The sequence below is a fragment of the Phalacrocorax aristotelis genome, chromosome 4 (genome assembly GCF_949628215.1).
Source record: "Phalacrocorax aristotelis chromosome 4, bGulAri2.1, whole genome shotgun sequence".
In the NCBI taxonomy this organism is placed as follows: Eukaryota; Metazoa; Chordata; class Aves; order Suliformes; family Phalacrocoracidae; genus Phalacrocorax; species Phalacrocorax aristotelis.
In genome coordinates, this window is record NC_134279.1 from 19,829,831 (window position 1) to 19,846,318 (window position 16,488).

Sequence of the window (16,488 nt, forward strand, 5' to 3'; positions counted from 1 at the left end):
CCAGGTCTGGATATGTGAAATTCAGAAAGAAATTAAATCAGTGGGGAAAGGGTGGAAGAGACTGAAGGATGCATGAGGAAAGAAGGGAGACACATACAGAAGCAACCAGGGAGTAGTATGTACATTGCTCTGGCATTGGTAATGTTCCAGGAGTTACCTGGCTATGTTTCTTCCTGTGCTAACGTTACAGGTTAATCTGAAACTGCAAAAGATTTTGGTTAGTTTCTCTGAAAGACTGAAGCAGGGCTTTATAAAGGGAAGGATTATGTACAAGAGTTTTAGGTGAGGAGATGTATACTACAATGAAGAACCAGTAGGTGTGTGCATGCTGTCTAAAACGGTACTTTGGAATAATGGAATGAAAGGATATTGCATAATTAGTAAGTGTTGGGGGAAAAAACAGGGATAGGAAAAAAGTCATGCAAAAGAATTGCAGTGGTTTGTGAACAGTTAGAAGGAAAGTAGGAAGTTTGCAGTATACATTTGCGTTCTTTTGTAGTAATTAACTCCCACACCCCATTTCTGGCTTTTCTTGCAAATTAGACACTTGGGTTTTATTGGAAATAACTCTGGTTATCACCACTTTGTGGACATCGCTGGTGCTAATCAAACCATAGTGTGGGCCACTGATCAATTAAGCATTAATGACTCATTTTGAAAGACTTAGTGAGGGAGTTAGAAATGTGATGGGGGGTTCACCTGGAAAAATAAGGAGACTTATGCTCTTTGTGATTATTACCTGACTTGGTCAAAACTTTCATTTCTCCAGAATTACATTTTTTAAAATAAATAAACAAAAATCTGTTTTTCTTATGTCGATCACTCAAGGGGATGATTAGGTTGAACGGTACTACTTGGAGCATTTGGTGGTGGGCAGTCTGTTGTACTCTGCTGTTCAAGCAAGGATTTCTTTATACCCTTAAAGGCAGGTGCGTTGCAATTATGTCAGTGAAGTTCAGGTATCTGTCACTTTTTGCAAAACTACTGGTGATATTTTTAGCACATTAAGCATTGTTACTAATAGCAGAAAATATTTTGACACTATGTGACTCTTCCTTCGTAATTACAGTACCGGATACCAGTGTATTTACTATTCACCTGAAAACACAGCCAAGGCAAAAGAAGTTCTCAGCAACATCAATCATCTACAACCTCTCATATCAAGCCATGCAGACCTGCTGCTTAATTCTGCAAGCCAGCATTCTCCAGACAGCTTGAAGAATTCTTTAAAGATGCTTTCAGAAAAAGTAAGATTCAAATCTTCACTGCAATGGAAAATGGAATAACCCAGTCTTTAACTGCTGGCATTTTTTCTGCATAAATTGACTTTCATAGCATAAGGAAATGTTAAATAAGCTCTGCTAAAATAAGCTTCAGAATGTTGCTATCAGAAAAAAAAATATTATTTAGTATTTCTGTAGGCTTTCCATATAAAAAATTAATGAAATCTATAAAGTTTGTCTTTATTTGAAAGTATAACTAATTTAATTTCATGTGTCTTTATTATCCTCTAGTGGCCACATACTGGCTATTATCAAAACCAGATTATTGTAAATAATTTTGTGGTATGATAAACGGTTATTTTATTTCTCTTTCTGTGATACTGAGCAACTGCCTGTGGGAGGTAGCTCAAGCCAGGTTTGTGTGTAAGGTTTAGAGTAATAGCATGATCAGAAATGGTGATGCAGTCTGGAAGGAGAAGCTAGGAAGTTGGCGCCAGGAGGGCTCAAATTTTAATCCTCCTTCTCCTATTATATTCCTTTGTAGCTGTAGGCTCTTCCTCATCTTACTTTCTTTAGCTCTAAATTAAGGAAGATAATATTTTCCACCTGTCTCACAGAGTGATATTGGAGATTAGCTGAAGTCTGAAGTACTTTTAAGTGTATGTTATCCTATAAAAATATTAAGCACTATAGCTATGACCAGAGGGGTTGAAAGAAGTTTCCCATCTCTTCATGGGCCATACCTTCTGTAATGTGATCTCAATATGGCTTAATAACACTATCAATAACCATTTCCATATATCTTCAGCTATTGGGAAGTGGCAACCCCTGTGGTCTGTTGAGCACTATTATCCCAGCAGTACATTGTTCGATGGGAGAGTTTCAAATCTGAATATTGAGTTCAGCCACATACTGGGAAGGCATTGCATTGCAGCCACGGGGAAGATAAACGTTGCTCTCGGTTATAGATGTGTAAACCCATGGTAACTCTGAGAACCTGGGAGTCGCTGTGAATGTCAGGACTATATAGAGAAGTAGAGTTCAGCCTGGGAATGAAAGGGAGGAATTTAGTGGAGGGGTTGTGGCGGTTATAGCGTACCTTTCCATGTGGTACCGAAAGAGGCTTTTTTTAGGTGCAGGTAGAAAAAGTAAAGCTGCTCTGTTAACAGTTAATTCAAAGAAATGTGCTCGCGCAAGTAAAGCAGATCAACAAAAAAGTGTTTGTTCCAAAGAGTCAAGACCTGGTTGCGAAGGAATTTGTATGTTAGCTGTAGCCATTTGCATTGCTCTTCCCACTGTTGCCTCTCTGGGCAGGAGAAGTGGACTGTTTCAGAGTGGCTGCAGGCAGCTGTGATACTAACACACTGTTTGAATCATCACCTATTGGAGAGTCTGACTATAGAAAAGGACCAGAAAAGACAATCCATTCAGTTTGGAAGTCTCGGATATTTTAAATTTAGATCTGGTGGATCAGTTATATATGTTCATACCAACTTCTCAGGGCCAGGATTAAATTGCTGGTTAGTATATGAACACAGGTTTACAGAAGTGGAAGCAGGAGTTCACCTAGAGGTGTCCACCTGACAGCCCGTAGGTTCTATCTAACCTCCACCTTTTGCTTGGAAGAGATTAATCCAGTTGTCTGAACAACTGCTGCATGAATGCTTGAATACCTGCTTCCCTGTCTATTTCCAAATTTACTCGAGGAGAAGATGATAATTGAGAAAGAGGGTGGGACCATTGCTGAGGAAGCTAGTGTGGAGGGACAGCTGCTTGTAAAGAAGGGAATAGAGTTGGGGAGGAAAGGAAAGGCCAAGAAACGACTTCAAGGAAGGGCGATATTAAGTTTCAAAAACCCAAATTAGGTGAATCAACACAGTGCTGCAATTAGATCCCTCATGGTTAATACAAAGCATCATCTTGATATCCTAAGATAACCTATCTATATAATCTGGTACAGTATGGGAGAACCAAGACTAACAGAGTGTCCCTGGTTATATTTAAGATAGGTTGGCGTGCTCTTCTGGGTAGAATTACGTGATGCCTACCTGAATTCTTGAGACATATGAGATACTTCTGCTGTCCCACCTTTGGATACTTTCAATATGCAAAACAGAAATGTTCTCTTTCATTTTAACGTGATAGAAATTTAGAAATTAAACAGCTGTTTGAAGAAGTTGTAAAAATTATTGCCTGGTAATTAAATTCCTCAAGTTTACTAAAAAACATACCGCTTCTTATTTTAAGATAATGTTAAGCTTGATATATAGAATAATTATTTCTAAAAACATTAGGTAGCAGTGAGTGTGTCTGAGCTATCGGTAATGTGAATTACAGTTAAGTATTTCTGTTAGAAATGGAAGGACTGGCTGAATGCATTGAAAGTGGAAAATTAAATCAAGTAATTCCACTGCTGCTTCTTAAATTGGGCTTATTTTCTCATATTAAGCATGGTTTTACTTCTCTATATATGATTTACAGTTTAGTGTAGGGTTTTCCTGAGACTAACCTTTTATCAACACTTGCTGTTAATTGATTAAGGAAGCCTTTAGCTGTCGACAAGTGTATCAGCATTTGCAGCTTGCAGAAGGCTTGATAAATTCATTTTACAGCTATGCCTATCTTTGTTTGCAGAAATATTCTTTAGTCAAGTATCTAAAAGAATTTGCAAAGTTTTCATTTCTTTGTATAGACTTGTTCTGTGATTTCAATACAATTTTATAAATAGTGATGTTCTGCAAATTTAGCTGTACTGAGATGTAAGAAAATGTAGTTAAAATGTAGATTGTTGGTAAGCCAATGGAATCCTTGCATGGAATTTAATTACAGAAGCATTTTAGGCCCTGTGAAAAAATGGAGGTCCACTTCCATGCCAGTTTGCTTTTTAAAATGAATTTTCCCTATAAAATATTTATATTAAATTACTTAAACTTTTCAGATAGATACCTAATATGCATTGCAGTCATAGTGGGCATTCCTTACTTCAAGTTGTCCAATACTTAAAATTTTCTGAAATTTAAAGCTTTTGAGTCTACCATGCTCAATGCAGAGACCTGAATCGATCTCAAGCAGACTTCGAGGGGGCAGGGAGGTACAAAAACCTCAGCAAAACCATGATGTTGTCATTACTAAGGACAGACAAGTAAAGTATTTTGGACTGTCTTGATAGGGAACTGGAGAACAGTCCTGAAGAGGAGCTCTGCTGTTAGCATGCAAGGAAAGACAACTCCGCAAGTCTCACTTTGCCTCTTCTTTATAGAAGATGGGTAGGGTTCACTAGCAATGTTCCCCAGCCTATGTATTCTCTGAGCATGCACCATGTGGAGGCTGGATATGTAAAAAACTGAAATTCTCCTACAGTGCAGTTCAGGACTAGCATGAGGCAGTCCTGAGGGCTACATGTAAGAAAACTGTCTCTAAGCACCCTTTCCCTCAGGCACCAAGTTAGTAAGGAAGAGGCAGAATGGGTGTGGTAAATTTGCCAGGGACATGAATAGTGTTGCCAAGCCCAACCACCAAAGAATCCCAGAGCAGGTCTGAAAGTCCTCCTGATGTTTGTTTACAAAATCATAACTTAGCTTAGATATCCCCAAGGTTCTTATTTCTAAGATTTTTTAGTTTTATTTGCAGCAAATTTTCAGCCTTTCTATGTAACCATTAAGGATCAAAAATACTTTTTTCTTAAACATTGTGAAAATGGTAGAAAGCAGAAACTTCTCAAGCAGGTACCTAACCCAGAAGCTGGAGCATTTAGAAAACCATCATTTACTTTGACCATTGTGGTCTAAGTGTCAGTAAACTTTTGAGGGGGTATTGAGGCAGGAAAGCAAGAAAAGTAAGTTGAGTAGGAGTAGAGGCATACAAAAGGGGAGCAAGTACTAGCAAAAAGGGATGGGATAAGAAGAGAAGAAAGAAGTGCAGAAACTGGGGGAAGGATCTCCAGGAAGACAGATGCTGACACTTGAAACTTGTTTGGTTTGGGTTTTATTTGCTACTTTTCCTCCAGGTTTTGCATAAGAAGTGTGAAAGGGCTGAATGAATCTTGGCTGGGTAACCTTTATTTCTATCATTTCCTAGCGTGTGCAACTGCTTGTTGAGGCTGGTTGTTCTGACTCTTATCTACACACTTTTCTGCATGCCTGTTTAATTAAGATGGTGTGCAGAAAGGCAGTTCAGCATGTGAATCTGCACATGTCAATCCATTGTGTTCTGGGCAAATAGGAGGGCAACTAAATCCCACTGACCTGGGATAAATAAATTCAGGTAATTGTGCTGTGAAAGAAATGTGAAACAGTGCTTCATCATCACCTGTGAACTGGGGCTCCCTGACTGGGGAGAGGAGCTATAGCAGCCTGGGTGGGATGTGACATGGCAACCGCGCGTGTACTCTCTCTGCTCTGACAGATGAACCCTGAATGTTGTTGAAGTAACCAAAATTGTGACTCTCCCCAGCCGTCTGTCACTGCGGCTTTGCTGGTGGTTACCACCCTGTAGTGAAAAGGACCATGTCCTTGCACCTCACCATCTCCTGCTCAGTAAGTTGTGTCAGCTGAAGGAGCAAATAGCCAACCTCCAAAGTAAGAGGAGCAGCGGAGGTAGGGCCACGTGTTGTATGTGACTGCAGGAGATGGGCACGTGTGGCAGACTGGTGGCAGCAGCAAGTGCTGTTATGTGGAGACACAGTCTAGAGATGCTAAAGACTGTATGCAGAAAGCATTTTCCTTTTCTCATTGAGGTGGAAGGGAAGATAAATAATGCAGGCAGGTTGGAAGTTTTTAAAAATACAGTAAACTTCCAGCTGTCACAGTCAACAAGAAGGATTTAAAAAAAAAAAAAAAAGATACAGTGATTGAATAACATCTTCAGGGAGCCTGGGAAAACTACTTCAAGGTTTCCTTTCTTTAAAAATAAATAAAATAAACCGAGAAATCAGATGTCATCACCTGCCCTGATATCTGGGTTGATACCAAAATCTAGCTCTGGAAACACTGCTTTTGCAGATGCTGCAATCTCAGCAGTGTAGAGTGGTGTGTTTTTATTTAAGATGATCCTTAAATTTGTTAATCATGTTTTATCTGACACTTATTTGGAAATTATTGAGCATGCTTTGTTATTCTTGGAACTGGTTCTTGTAGAGGCTCGTCTCTGCAGGCAAAATTTGGAACTCAAATAAAATAGGATTGTGTGAAAAGATTATGATCTCTGTGACAGTTACTGTACTTTTAAGTTAATGCTTACAACAATGGGATTGTAGAATGTGATGATGTCCCAAACCCCTTGAATTTTTCCTAATTTTTTGTTGGTTTACTTTGTTTTCTGCCTCTCAGGCTAGCCTGAAACAAATATCTACTCTGCCTAAGGGTAATTACAATAGCTATGTTGCAGTATTGCATTCTTTGGTCTAACCTTTTCATTTATTTTTTTTCCTAGACAGAGTTATTTGTACATGCATTTAAGGATCAGCTGGTCAGAAGTGCCCTTTTAGCACTGTACACAGCCCGGCCTGGCTGTGTCCTCAAGAAACCAGCTGCCCCTAGGAACAGTGCAGAAGAGGGGAGTGATTTACAGCATCAGGATCATCCATCTCAGATTAAAAGACAGGACTCTATACCCCATCATTCTGAGTATGATGAGGAAGAGTGGGTAAGTAGTCAGAAACTCTTGGTTGTATTCAATTTTAAACCCTACAAATCAGCATAAACAAATACAAGCCCTAAGTGTCCTTGTCACATGTTACTGGGGGTGGGGGGTGGGTGGGAAGGGAAGGAGTGCAAAACTGTGAAGTAATATTTTTCAGATCCATTGTATGTGTTGAAACTAACTTGAAAGAATTTTCCTAAGGACAGTGCGCTTCTGTGTGACTGCTTGGTTGTGCATGTAACAGTGAGGATGATACGTATCTTATTGCCCAGATAGGAAAATAGTCTTTCTTTGCTCTTTCTTGAGTTCTTTTTGCTAATTAAGCAGATTAAAGGAGAGTGGAAAAGCATATGCTATTATGAAGGAAAAATCCTTTTTTTTTTTTTTTTTCTCCCCAAGACTGACTATAAATAGTTTAAATACACATGAATTAACCTTCAGCAAAACAGGGATGTTTTCCCTTAGACGCTGTTCTTCAAGGATGTCTGAGATTGCATAAAAGAATTAAACATGGCTTTCAGATTTTAACATTCTTAGCATATCTTTCAAAGATTGGTATTATTTATATGGCTGAGATTTTGTAAATTAATTATTTTGGTGGATGTGTTCATTATAAATCTTCTTCTTTGTTACATATACCCTGAATTCAAGCTATTTTTATTCAGTTCAGGCTCATACTTTCAGTTCATCACTGTATTCTCATAAATGTAAAGGATGCCAGCATATTAATCTCTATTGTAAATAATTAATAACTTGTGTGAGCTACAGTACTTACACCTGAGCTGTAATTTTCATCCATACCACAAATAAGGGAAGAATATCTTTCTTCTAGAGAAAAGACAATTATCTCCAACCCCATGCATTAAGTAGTCATGAGATTTAAACAATAAATAACTCATTCTTTTACTCATCTTCTGGTTTTAGAGCCTTCAATTCACTTTTTTGTGTTTTCTCAACAACCTGAGGGGCTAGAATGGTTCTTCTGTCCTTTAAATGAAAGCCAAAATGTTTGTTTCCAGCTGTTGAAACATTCAGAAAAAATAAATATCACAATAGATTTGATAAAAGGGAGAAATTTTGCATTGGAAAAATGGCAGTTTTGTGCAAGCTGTGTTTTAATTTAGTACTTCTGTCTCTGCAGAAAAGCTCACTTTACTGTATTTCATTATTGATTTTTTAAAAAATTTATTTCTGCCAGGTGCCTGGTCCTCATTTATTAAAACATATTTAATATTTAATATTTAAACATTTGTTTAAAGTATATTTTTTCTGCTGAATTAGTGAGATTACCTGCTTGATTAAAATTAAGTGTATCTTTAAGTATTTTCTGAGTTAAACTGAGTCAAAATCACTGTCAAACTTAAGACAGCATAAATCTTAGAGAAATTTTGTTTTTTCTAAATTTGAAAGATCAGTCTTCCAATATTTTCAGTTCTTTCTGTTGATGGAGGTAACGAATAATGCAAGTTTTAATGATCAAATTGTCATTAGCATGATGAAAAGAGAAAGAATAAATGCATGTAAAATTTGAAAAATGCTTAATCTACTCTGAAAGTCAACTATAAAGGAAAAAAACTTTGAGATACATTGCTTTGTATGCACAGTCCTCCTTATTTGTGTGTGTCTCTCCCCACTATTATCACACACCAGGGTTGCATTTTACACTTAGAATTTCAGTTTTAGTTTTGCCCAGAATCTAAGTCAGTGATATCCAACAACTCTTTAAGCCAACCATGTTCCATCCACTTTCAATGACTGCATTACCTTATGACCATCACAAAAGTGAATTCCAGGCAATGTTTAAAACCAGGTGAGACCCACACTCTTCCCTGGCATCCAGATTTATCTTTGAGGAATGACTTCCAATTTCTTGTGCAGGGTGCCCTTTCACTGAGTGACCAGTGTTTCAAAAAAGCCGCCTTCTCAATAGCAATACTGTTTTGCCACCTCTCTGATACCAAGTACAAATATTCAGTAGCTGATAGCAGTATGGATTGAGCTATTTGTATTGGTACACTACATGTAGGCAGTAGTAAAGCATTACTGGTGAAGGAAAAATATTTAACTTGAGAGTTTTATAATGCCTCTGGGTAGATATTCTCTTCTTTTGCCAGCAGCTTCTGCCATCCTAGAATTCCATGCAAGAGGGAACAAAGCATGTTGTCATGTATAATACAAGAAAAGGTGGGCACATTGCCACTTGGAGCTGTTTCTGCTCTACATTTCTGACTGACTACTTAACATGGAGCTACGAAGAACAGACAAAATGGTGTTTCAAATAAGCTATATACAAATACTGACATGGTATTCAGACACGGGTCTGAAATACTGACCTGTGTACAATATATTCCATTCCAAAGCACTGTCACATCACAAAAGGGCGTTAATAATGCACAAGATATTTGCTTTATCCGTCAGCGTACCTCAAAAGAACCTTAAGGTAATATATGGCTGTCAGCCCACATGAAGGAGACACTGTATCTTCAGAGCACTGGGGAGTGCAGTTGCTGTGCCATACTTGGCACAAGTAAAGCACACAACTCTACTGGTCTATATGGAAGGACAAGAGGTGACTGAGGAGCTCTGTAGTGAATTTAGAAAGCCTGAGAATCCTTTAAAAACAGAAAGGCAGCCTCTGGGACTCACTGGTCAGCAGTGCTTAGAAGGAAGACATCCAGTCAGGTGCAATGACAGGAAAATAGTTTCTACTCCTGCTCTCTGAAATGAGGGAGCTGAATTGCCTTTTAATGATACTTTCAGAGCAGATGGAAATAATCACATTTTTGAATTGGGTGAATGAAAGAAGGTTCATTTTTCAATGTCCTAAGAAAAGTTTTCTGTGATGCCAAGGCCTAACTTTTCAAGGAGATCATTGAGTATGAATGCATGCCTACCAGTGCCACAGCAGAGGCAGCAAGAGAAGTGCAACTCATGGCCATTTTTAACTAGTATCACCTAACCACATTTGCTGGGACTCCTTAACATCCCAAATGGCTTCTAAAATTTGGAAGAAATAGATGATGTCAATGTGCTGTTGCCTTGTCCCAACAGGGTCAAGCCCTGTTACAGATTTCCATTTTTCCTGTCACTGGCTTGACTTTTGAGCTTAAAGAAGCAGTAATGAGAAGGAGCCAGAGACCTTGTTTCTCTCTTTCTTTCTCACCAGAGGAGTAGATTTACCACCCAATTAGCTCCACAGCAGCTGGTGGGAAAACTGGTATCAGGATAGAAGCATCCTGCTTAGGAACCTAGGGCCTCAGTAGTTCAGTGTATCAAGAAATAAGACTTATTTCTTCTGATCCCTCACTTCACATAGAGAGCTTATAAGAATGCTTACTTGAGAGGCTGTGGGTATATTTTGTCCTTTAATGTGGTACATGCTGCAAAAAGATCACTTGTGAGGTGGTTCATAGGCAAATTGAAAATAGACCACTTAAGACGGTGAAAGGTGGGTGGAAAGTGTGCTGGGCTACAGGAAAATGTTACGGGAATAGTAAGGGATGACAAAGAATGTGAAATGGATGGCTTCCTTCTCATGGGGAATAATAGGGAGCCGCGTGATTTTCATTGAGTGCAAACTGCATTTTTACTCGAGAATTGTTCTTACCAAACTGCAGAATTTCAGCAGCCCTCTTGGAAAAATGCGCCCACCTTTGCTGCAGACAGAATAACGTCGCAATGAATGGTAGACACATCTACTTTTTCTGTCTGCGTATAATGATAGTGTCTAATCCTAGGAACCTCCTATGTGGAGAAAAAGAGCTGTGGGACAGGCCCTTGCTCTCTCTGTCTTACTTGGCCAAATGTAAAAAGACCAGATATATGATAATAAAAGTGAGCTTTCTGTCAACAGATGTTTATTCATTTTGCTTCTAAAACCCTCGGGGAATGTTTGTGTAAATATTGTATAGACATCATCTCAATGCTGGGTTAATAGTTGGTTTAAAAAGAAAAGCATTCTTTCCAAAATGGAACAAGGGCTCATATGTGTGTTGCTTGTGCAGTAACTCCAGATGCTCATTAAGAGCTTAACACTCTTTGTGTTGGGTTTAAACTCCCCCAGCAGAGAGAGGGGAGGGAAATCACATTGCTGTAGCTACACTGAGCTACTTGAGTTCATATACCTCAGCAACTTCAGTGAATAACAAGGCTGAAGTTCCTTGCTACTCTCTAGTAAAACTTGCAGTTATTTGGGGCCAGAATTTTTATTATTTGCAGTATTTGATTGCTCTTCGTAGAATCCTCCTGCCAAAAATAATGCTTGTGGGTAGTGGAAATCAGTGATTTCACCCGTGTTCTACATGTTTTTCAGGAACACTTGAGGTACATACAGGATGAAACTTTTGAAGGAATCTATGCCTGTCCCCTGTCTTTCGCTTTAAATTGTATCTACACATGTGAATATTAGATAGTCATGTGTCTAATGATCTGTTTCATGCATACAGGTGCAGATATTTCCCCTTGACGCATTGTACATGCAGTACTTAAATAATCTGTGGGTTAAACCCAGTTCTGCATGAGAGTGACCAGCTTCTTGCCTCTTGTAAACCGACAACACTTTTTCATAGCGGGGTTAATGCATGAGTTTATCTAGGGGGAGGATCAAACCATAATTTCTACACCCACTGATAATACTGGATGCTCACTTGTCCTTAAGGCAGTCCTACAGGATCTTTCAAGGAATCAGGTTTGGGGGACTAGAGGAGAGGATCTGTGTTGCCGTACAGATTCAGCAAGTACATGCTTCTGTCTGCAGGCCCATGTCACGTCCCCAGGGCAGGATGGCCGCTTGTCACAGAGTGTGCCCTCAAGTGGAGGGAAGAGGGAGAGATCAGACCCCTCTAGTCAAGATAATGGCCTAAGAAGTGTGGCATGTAATTGAAAATAAATCTTGGATTAAATGTTTGCCTTAGTAGTAGTTCTAACTCTGCCTTCACCCAACTTCCTAGTGTTACCATTTATATGAACTATGGTTTTTCTCCGAGTTTTCAGTTTTCTTTAACCTTCTCTCTTGTTGTCTTTTGCAACTCCATTTTTATGCCTCAAGGCCTGACATATACATAATGCTTCTGGCTACTATATCATAAAGTAGAAAGCAGCACAGTGATATTATCTTCCTATTTTTAACCCGCAAGCAAACCCTGGTTGCTCTGCATTAGTTTCAGAATGACTCAGCATTAAAACACATACAGGGGTTTTTTTTGTGGGTTTGTTATGTTTTGGTTTTAGTCTGCTTGCTAGCCTTATGTGCAGCCTCATGTCTTGTAAGGCTTGGCTTTTTCCTTTTTCTTATTCAGCCCCACAAAAGTAGGTGTAAGAGCTTCAATTCCTGCAGCCTCCAGCAACTGAAGGACCCTTCCTATGTCTCTGTTCCATAATAGCTCTTTCTTTGATTCCACATGATCTCTTTTGTTCTCTGCTCGTGCAGAATTTCTTCTATCGCTCTATTACTTCTGTAATTCTCATGTTTATTATAAACTCAGGTAAGTGTGATGGTTGCAGTGTATGTGAGAGGTCAAGAACAAAACTGAAATTCTGTTACCTAATAAACATGTCACGACAGCAAGTTTCTAATTCTAGTCCTTTAATTTTACATTTGCTTTAACAGAGTAACTGATGTGATAAAATAGAGGATATGTTAAATTATCAAAAGAGGTTGTCAAGTACTATGGCAGAGCTGACAGTTGCACGTGAGATTTGATTTGGCAAGGCTTTGTATGTCTATGCTCTTACAGTGTATTTCAAATGGACAAACTGCTCAGTTCCTTGTGATTGGACCTGAAACTCTGCATGCATTTTCATGTAGAGTTTGAAGCACATGTTTTTTCCAGGGTCTAAAAAACCCAAACAATTTCAGTTCAGTCATTTACACTGCAAGAAAAACTCCATGAAAAAGGCTTAACTTGGTAGTAGGCTGAAGAATGGGAAAAATGGTAATATAGCTGACACCTAATACTTCTAGTAATTTGCATGTCTCTGTCTCCACTTTAAAGTGTTAGTAAGAAGTTAGTATTGTCTCTTTTTTTCCTTCTTCAGTAATGGGCAGTGATAATTGTGCTCTTTTCAGGACAGGGTGTGGGCCAATGTGGGGAAGAGTTTAAACTGTGTTATTGCCATGGTGGACAGACTGCTTGAAAAAGACAACGTCGGCAATGTTAAAGAGGGTGAAAATGACCCTTCAGCAGCAGATTGCAAAGTGTTGCATACAGGTGGTAAGAAACCTTTTTTTTTTTTTAAATCGTTGACTAGAGTAAATAAAAATGGAAAAATTCACAGAAAAATTATATAGAGAAGAGTCAACAGTATCTTTGATGAGAGTGCTAACAGCAAGGTTTTGCACAGTTGTAGCCTTGAATGATGGGATGCTGTTCATCAGATTACAGCTCCATTGTGTGCTCAGACTGCTTGCCCTGCTTGCCTTGCTCAGTGTTTTGTGCTACAATGAAAACCTTTTGAAACCACAGTGTTTTCTGTTGAAGGATGGTGTAGTTTAATTTATTTTAGATTTTACTTGGATATACCATTCTGAGAAAAAAAAAAATTGGAGTGTGTCTTACCCCATAGGAAACTTGTAAGGAAAGGTGAACATTCTGTTTCAGTGTCATTCTCCTGTAAACCCTTCCACTTTTCTGAAATGATATACTGATTTTTGTTTTCTGTTTTGCTAAAAATTAATTTTTTCCTGAATACAGTTGTCAATCTGTGTCAATACTGAAGGCTATGTAGAGTGATTCTGTGAGATGATACAAAGAAAACTTTGTCCACAGCAGGTCCTAGTCACCAAATCTGATCATCTCCTGTGGCTACATACTTTGTTGCTTTCTCTAAGCAGAGATTAGATTTGCTTCAAGTATGACAAGACTTTCTGATGTGCAGGTGTGTTGCAAGAAGTGAAACAGCTCCTCAGTGATAATGGTGGTAGTCGAAATACAAGGAAATCAGAACCAAACCTTGTGCCACTCTTCAGTTAAAAAAAAAACAAACAAAAACCCCACACAAAACAACAAAACCCCAACAATCACTTTATGGAGTTTTGTATAATTTTGGCTTTTTTAATAGTGTATTTTATCCCATATTTTCCTTTACATGTTCTCCCCCGCCCCAGATTTTAATGACATAATTTTATATCAAAGGTTTTAAAGTTATTAGAGCTCATTTGTAATTTCTTTCTTACATAACAAGAATTAAAACTATTTTTTCAGGTGTATATCATGCGTGTATTAATGGTGAGTTTCATGCAATAGATTTTGGTTGTAGTATTGATTTTTAATGCAGCTGCAACGTCAGCATTTTTACCAGTATGAGAGATTTGTGCTGGCATCCTGGAATTCTTGTTTCCAGTGCCAGATGTGTTGGACTTGTTTTGGTATGAGAAGTCCAGAGACCGGAGTATTTCTTACCTGTTTGTCTACCAGACAAGTGTCCCTATAATGTTAGAGAGATAGATGACATCATCTTTATTCTCTAGTAAAGGCTTGCAAATGCAAAGTATCCAACACAGTTAGCTTTCTACATTTTTCAGACCTTTTTCAGAGAAGAAGGTACAGATACTCAACAGTGAGGTAGGTGTAGCTGTCCACACAAAACAATCTGTAGAAAGTGAACCCAAGCATACTGGTTTTAATTAAAAGAACAAAATTGAGTATTTGTTCTTCTGCCTAACTCCCTTTCTTCCCCATGGTGCTAACAAGCTTTTCTGCTATTGTTAGCAGAAATCCAGTATGTCTATTAGAAGTATTTTGCAGGTAAAGCAGTACACTTTTGCCAAAACTTCCACCAAGTTACTGTGGTGCATTTGTGTGTGTACAGAAGACACGCATGTACTAGTTTTTAGCTTTATTCCATAGTTATGGAACAAAACTTCAGATTTCCCCCTCTCTCTCTAGTCTGAAAAATCAGGATAATTCTTTTTGGGTGCTTTCTGACATGCTTAGCAACATGAATGTTTACAGATTTTCCTTCACTCTCTTCAGTCCCCAGAACATGTCCTCTCTTATTCTGTATAAGCCACGAAATGTATTTATCCAGTCCATTTGAGACTTTCATTTTGTTATAAAGAAGTGTGCTCTTAGCTTTGATTCAGGCTCACACCCTACAGAGCCAAATGAAATATTGCTTAGAGCTTTTAGCTCACAAAGCAAAAAAAACCCAAACTTAAAAGTTACTTCCTTTTAAGTACTATAACAAACAGTCATCAAATAGAATGAAAGGTACCTCTTGCTAAGCAATAATGATAATTGTAATGGTTAGGAAAGTATAGATGTATTTCATTCAGCTGAGGAGTTGTCTTCTGGAGCTGACAGGCCAAGGACACAAAAAATACCAAGATGTTATGGCACTGGAATAAATTATTCTCTTTTCCCTCATTTCAGGGCCTTCCCTATTTCTCTTGAATCAGTACAAGTGCCCTTCTGTGAGAGCAGTGTCAGTGCTTCTGTTGAGTTGTGCTGACTGTTCTGCAACACCCTACCACATAGAAACTGCAGGAGGTTTGTGGGGCAGAATGCTTTGGTTTTGTGTTCTGTTTTTTGAGGAAGACATCATTTCCTAATGATGTTTTTTTAGGAGCATCGTGCAGTGCCTTTGACAGCTTATAGGACTTTCAAGGTCATGTAGAAATGGAGAAGTTTTAAAATTGCTTTCTTTTATAGGACTTACTTAAAAGATGGAGCTTTCTGAAGAACCATCCAGGTGTGTGCCAGAGTTGGTTGCCTAATGGTTTTCAAAACCATTGCCTTTGGGGCCAGAATTTTTCATGCTTGACTTCTCTATGAGAGTGTGGATTTATATGTTTGTTTTTCTCTACACCTCCCTCTCTTAAGATTGACATGAAGACCTGAGGATGCACCATGAAGCACCTACACAGAGGTTGAGATTTTAAGTTTAGGGTTATAAATTTTGCTTCCATTTTATATTTGAAGCCTGGTTGTATGGGTTCATAACTTTTTACTAGATATAAAATCATACTGTGTTTGCACCCATAGATACATTCCTATACAGAATGTTGTGCTACATACGATTCACAACATTGGATACGTGAAAAGCTTGCTGTATTTTGCAGTTATATGTTATACCATAATTTGAGTATGATATATTTTATTAACAACACTGCAAATGTATGAGCACAGATAGATCTTTGAGTCTGTTTCAGTCTGAAACTGCTCCAGTTGTGGAGTTGATCCTAAGAAAAGTTGTGCCGCGGCTTGTAAAAAAAAACCAAACAAAAAAAAGGGCGGGGGAATACATACGGTTTTGTCCAAAACATTGAAAGTATGCCTTAAAGTGTTGGATGAAATGTTTGCTAATATTAGTGAACCTGACTGTTTTAGTACCATTTTTTTCTAGCATATAACAATGAAAAAGATGTCAAAGAAAGCACACATGTTCATTTTAGATGGTAGAAAATGTTATGACGATAATTTGATGGTTTTGAGCAATAGCATATTCCTATCACTATAGATCTTGTCATAACATATATTCAGAACTTCCTAAGAGGTTTATATTTGCAGTCTCAGTGTTGGCATCCTGTGATCTTATTCTTCTTTTCCCAACATGCTTATATTTGTTGAATCAAATCTTTGTAATCAGAAATATCGGTGGCACCTTTTTCTTGTACTTTTTCTTC

At 38.3% G+C, this 16,488-nt stretch overlaps 1 protein-coding gene across 3 annotated transcripts in view; it reads left to right on the forward strand.

The window, feature by feature from the left end:
• Positions 1 to 16,488, forward strand: part of INPP4B (inositol polyphosphate-4-phosphatase type II B) — a 340,922-nt gene that overhangs the window by 263,768 nt on the left and 60,666 nt on the right. For all 3 annotated transcript variants that reach the window (XM_075090503.1, XM_075090505.1, XM_075090504.1), the window contains 3 exons: positions 1,070 to 1,247; positions 6,654 to 6,866; positions 12,931 to 13,075. In XM_075090503.1, the coding sequence (XP_074946604.1) occupies positions 1,070 to 1,247; positions 6,654 to 6,866; positions 12,931 to 13,075 (536 nt within the window). The remainder of the gene's footprint in view (positions 1 to 1,069; positions 1,248 to 6,653; positions 6,867 to 12,930; positions 13,076 to 16,488) is intronic.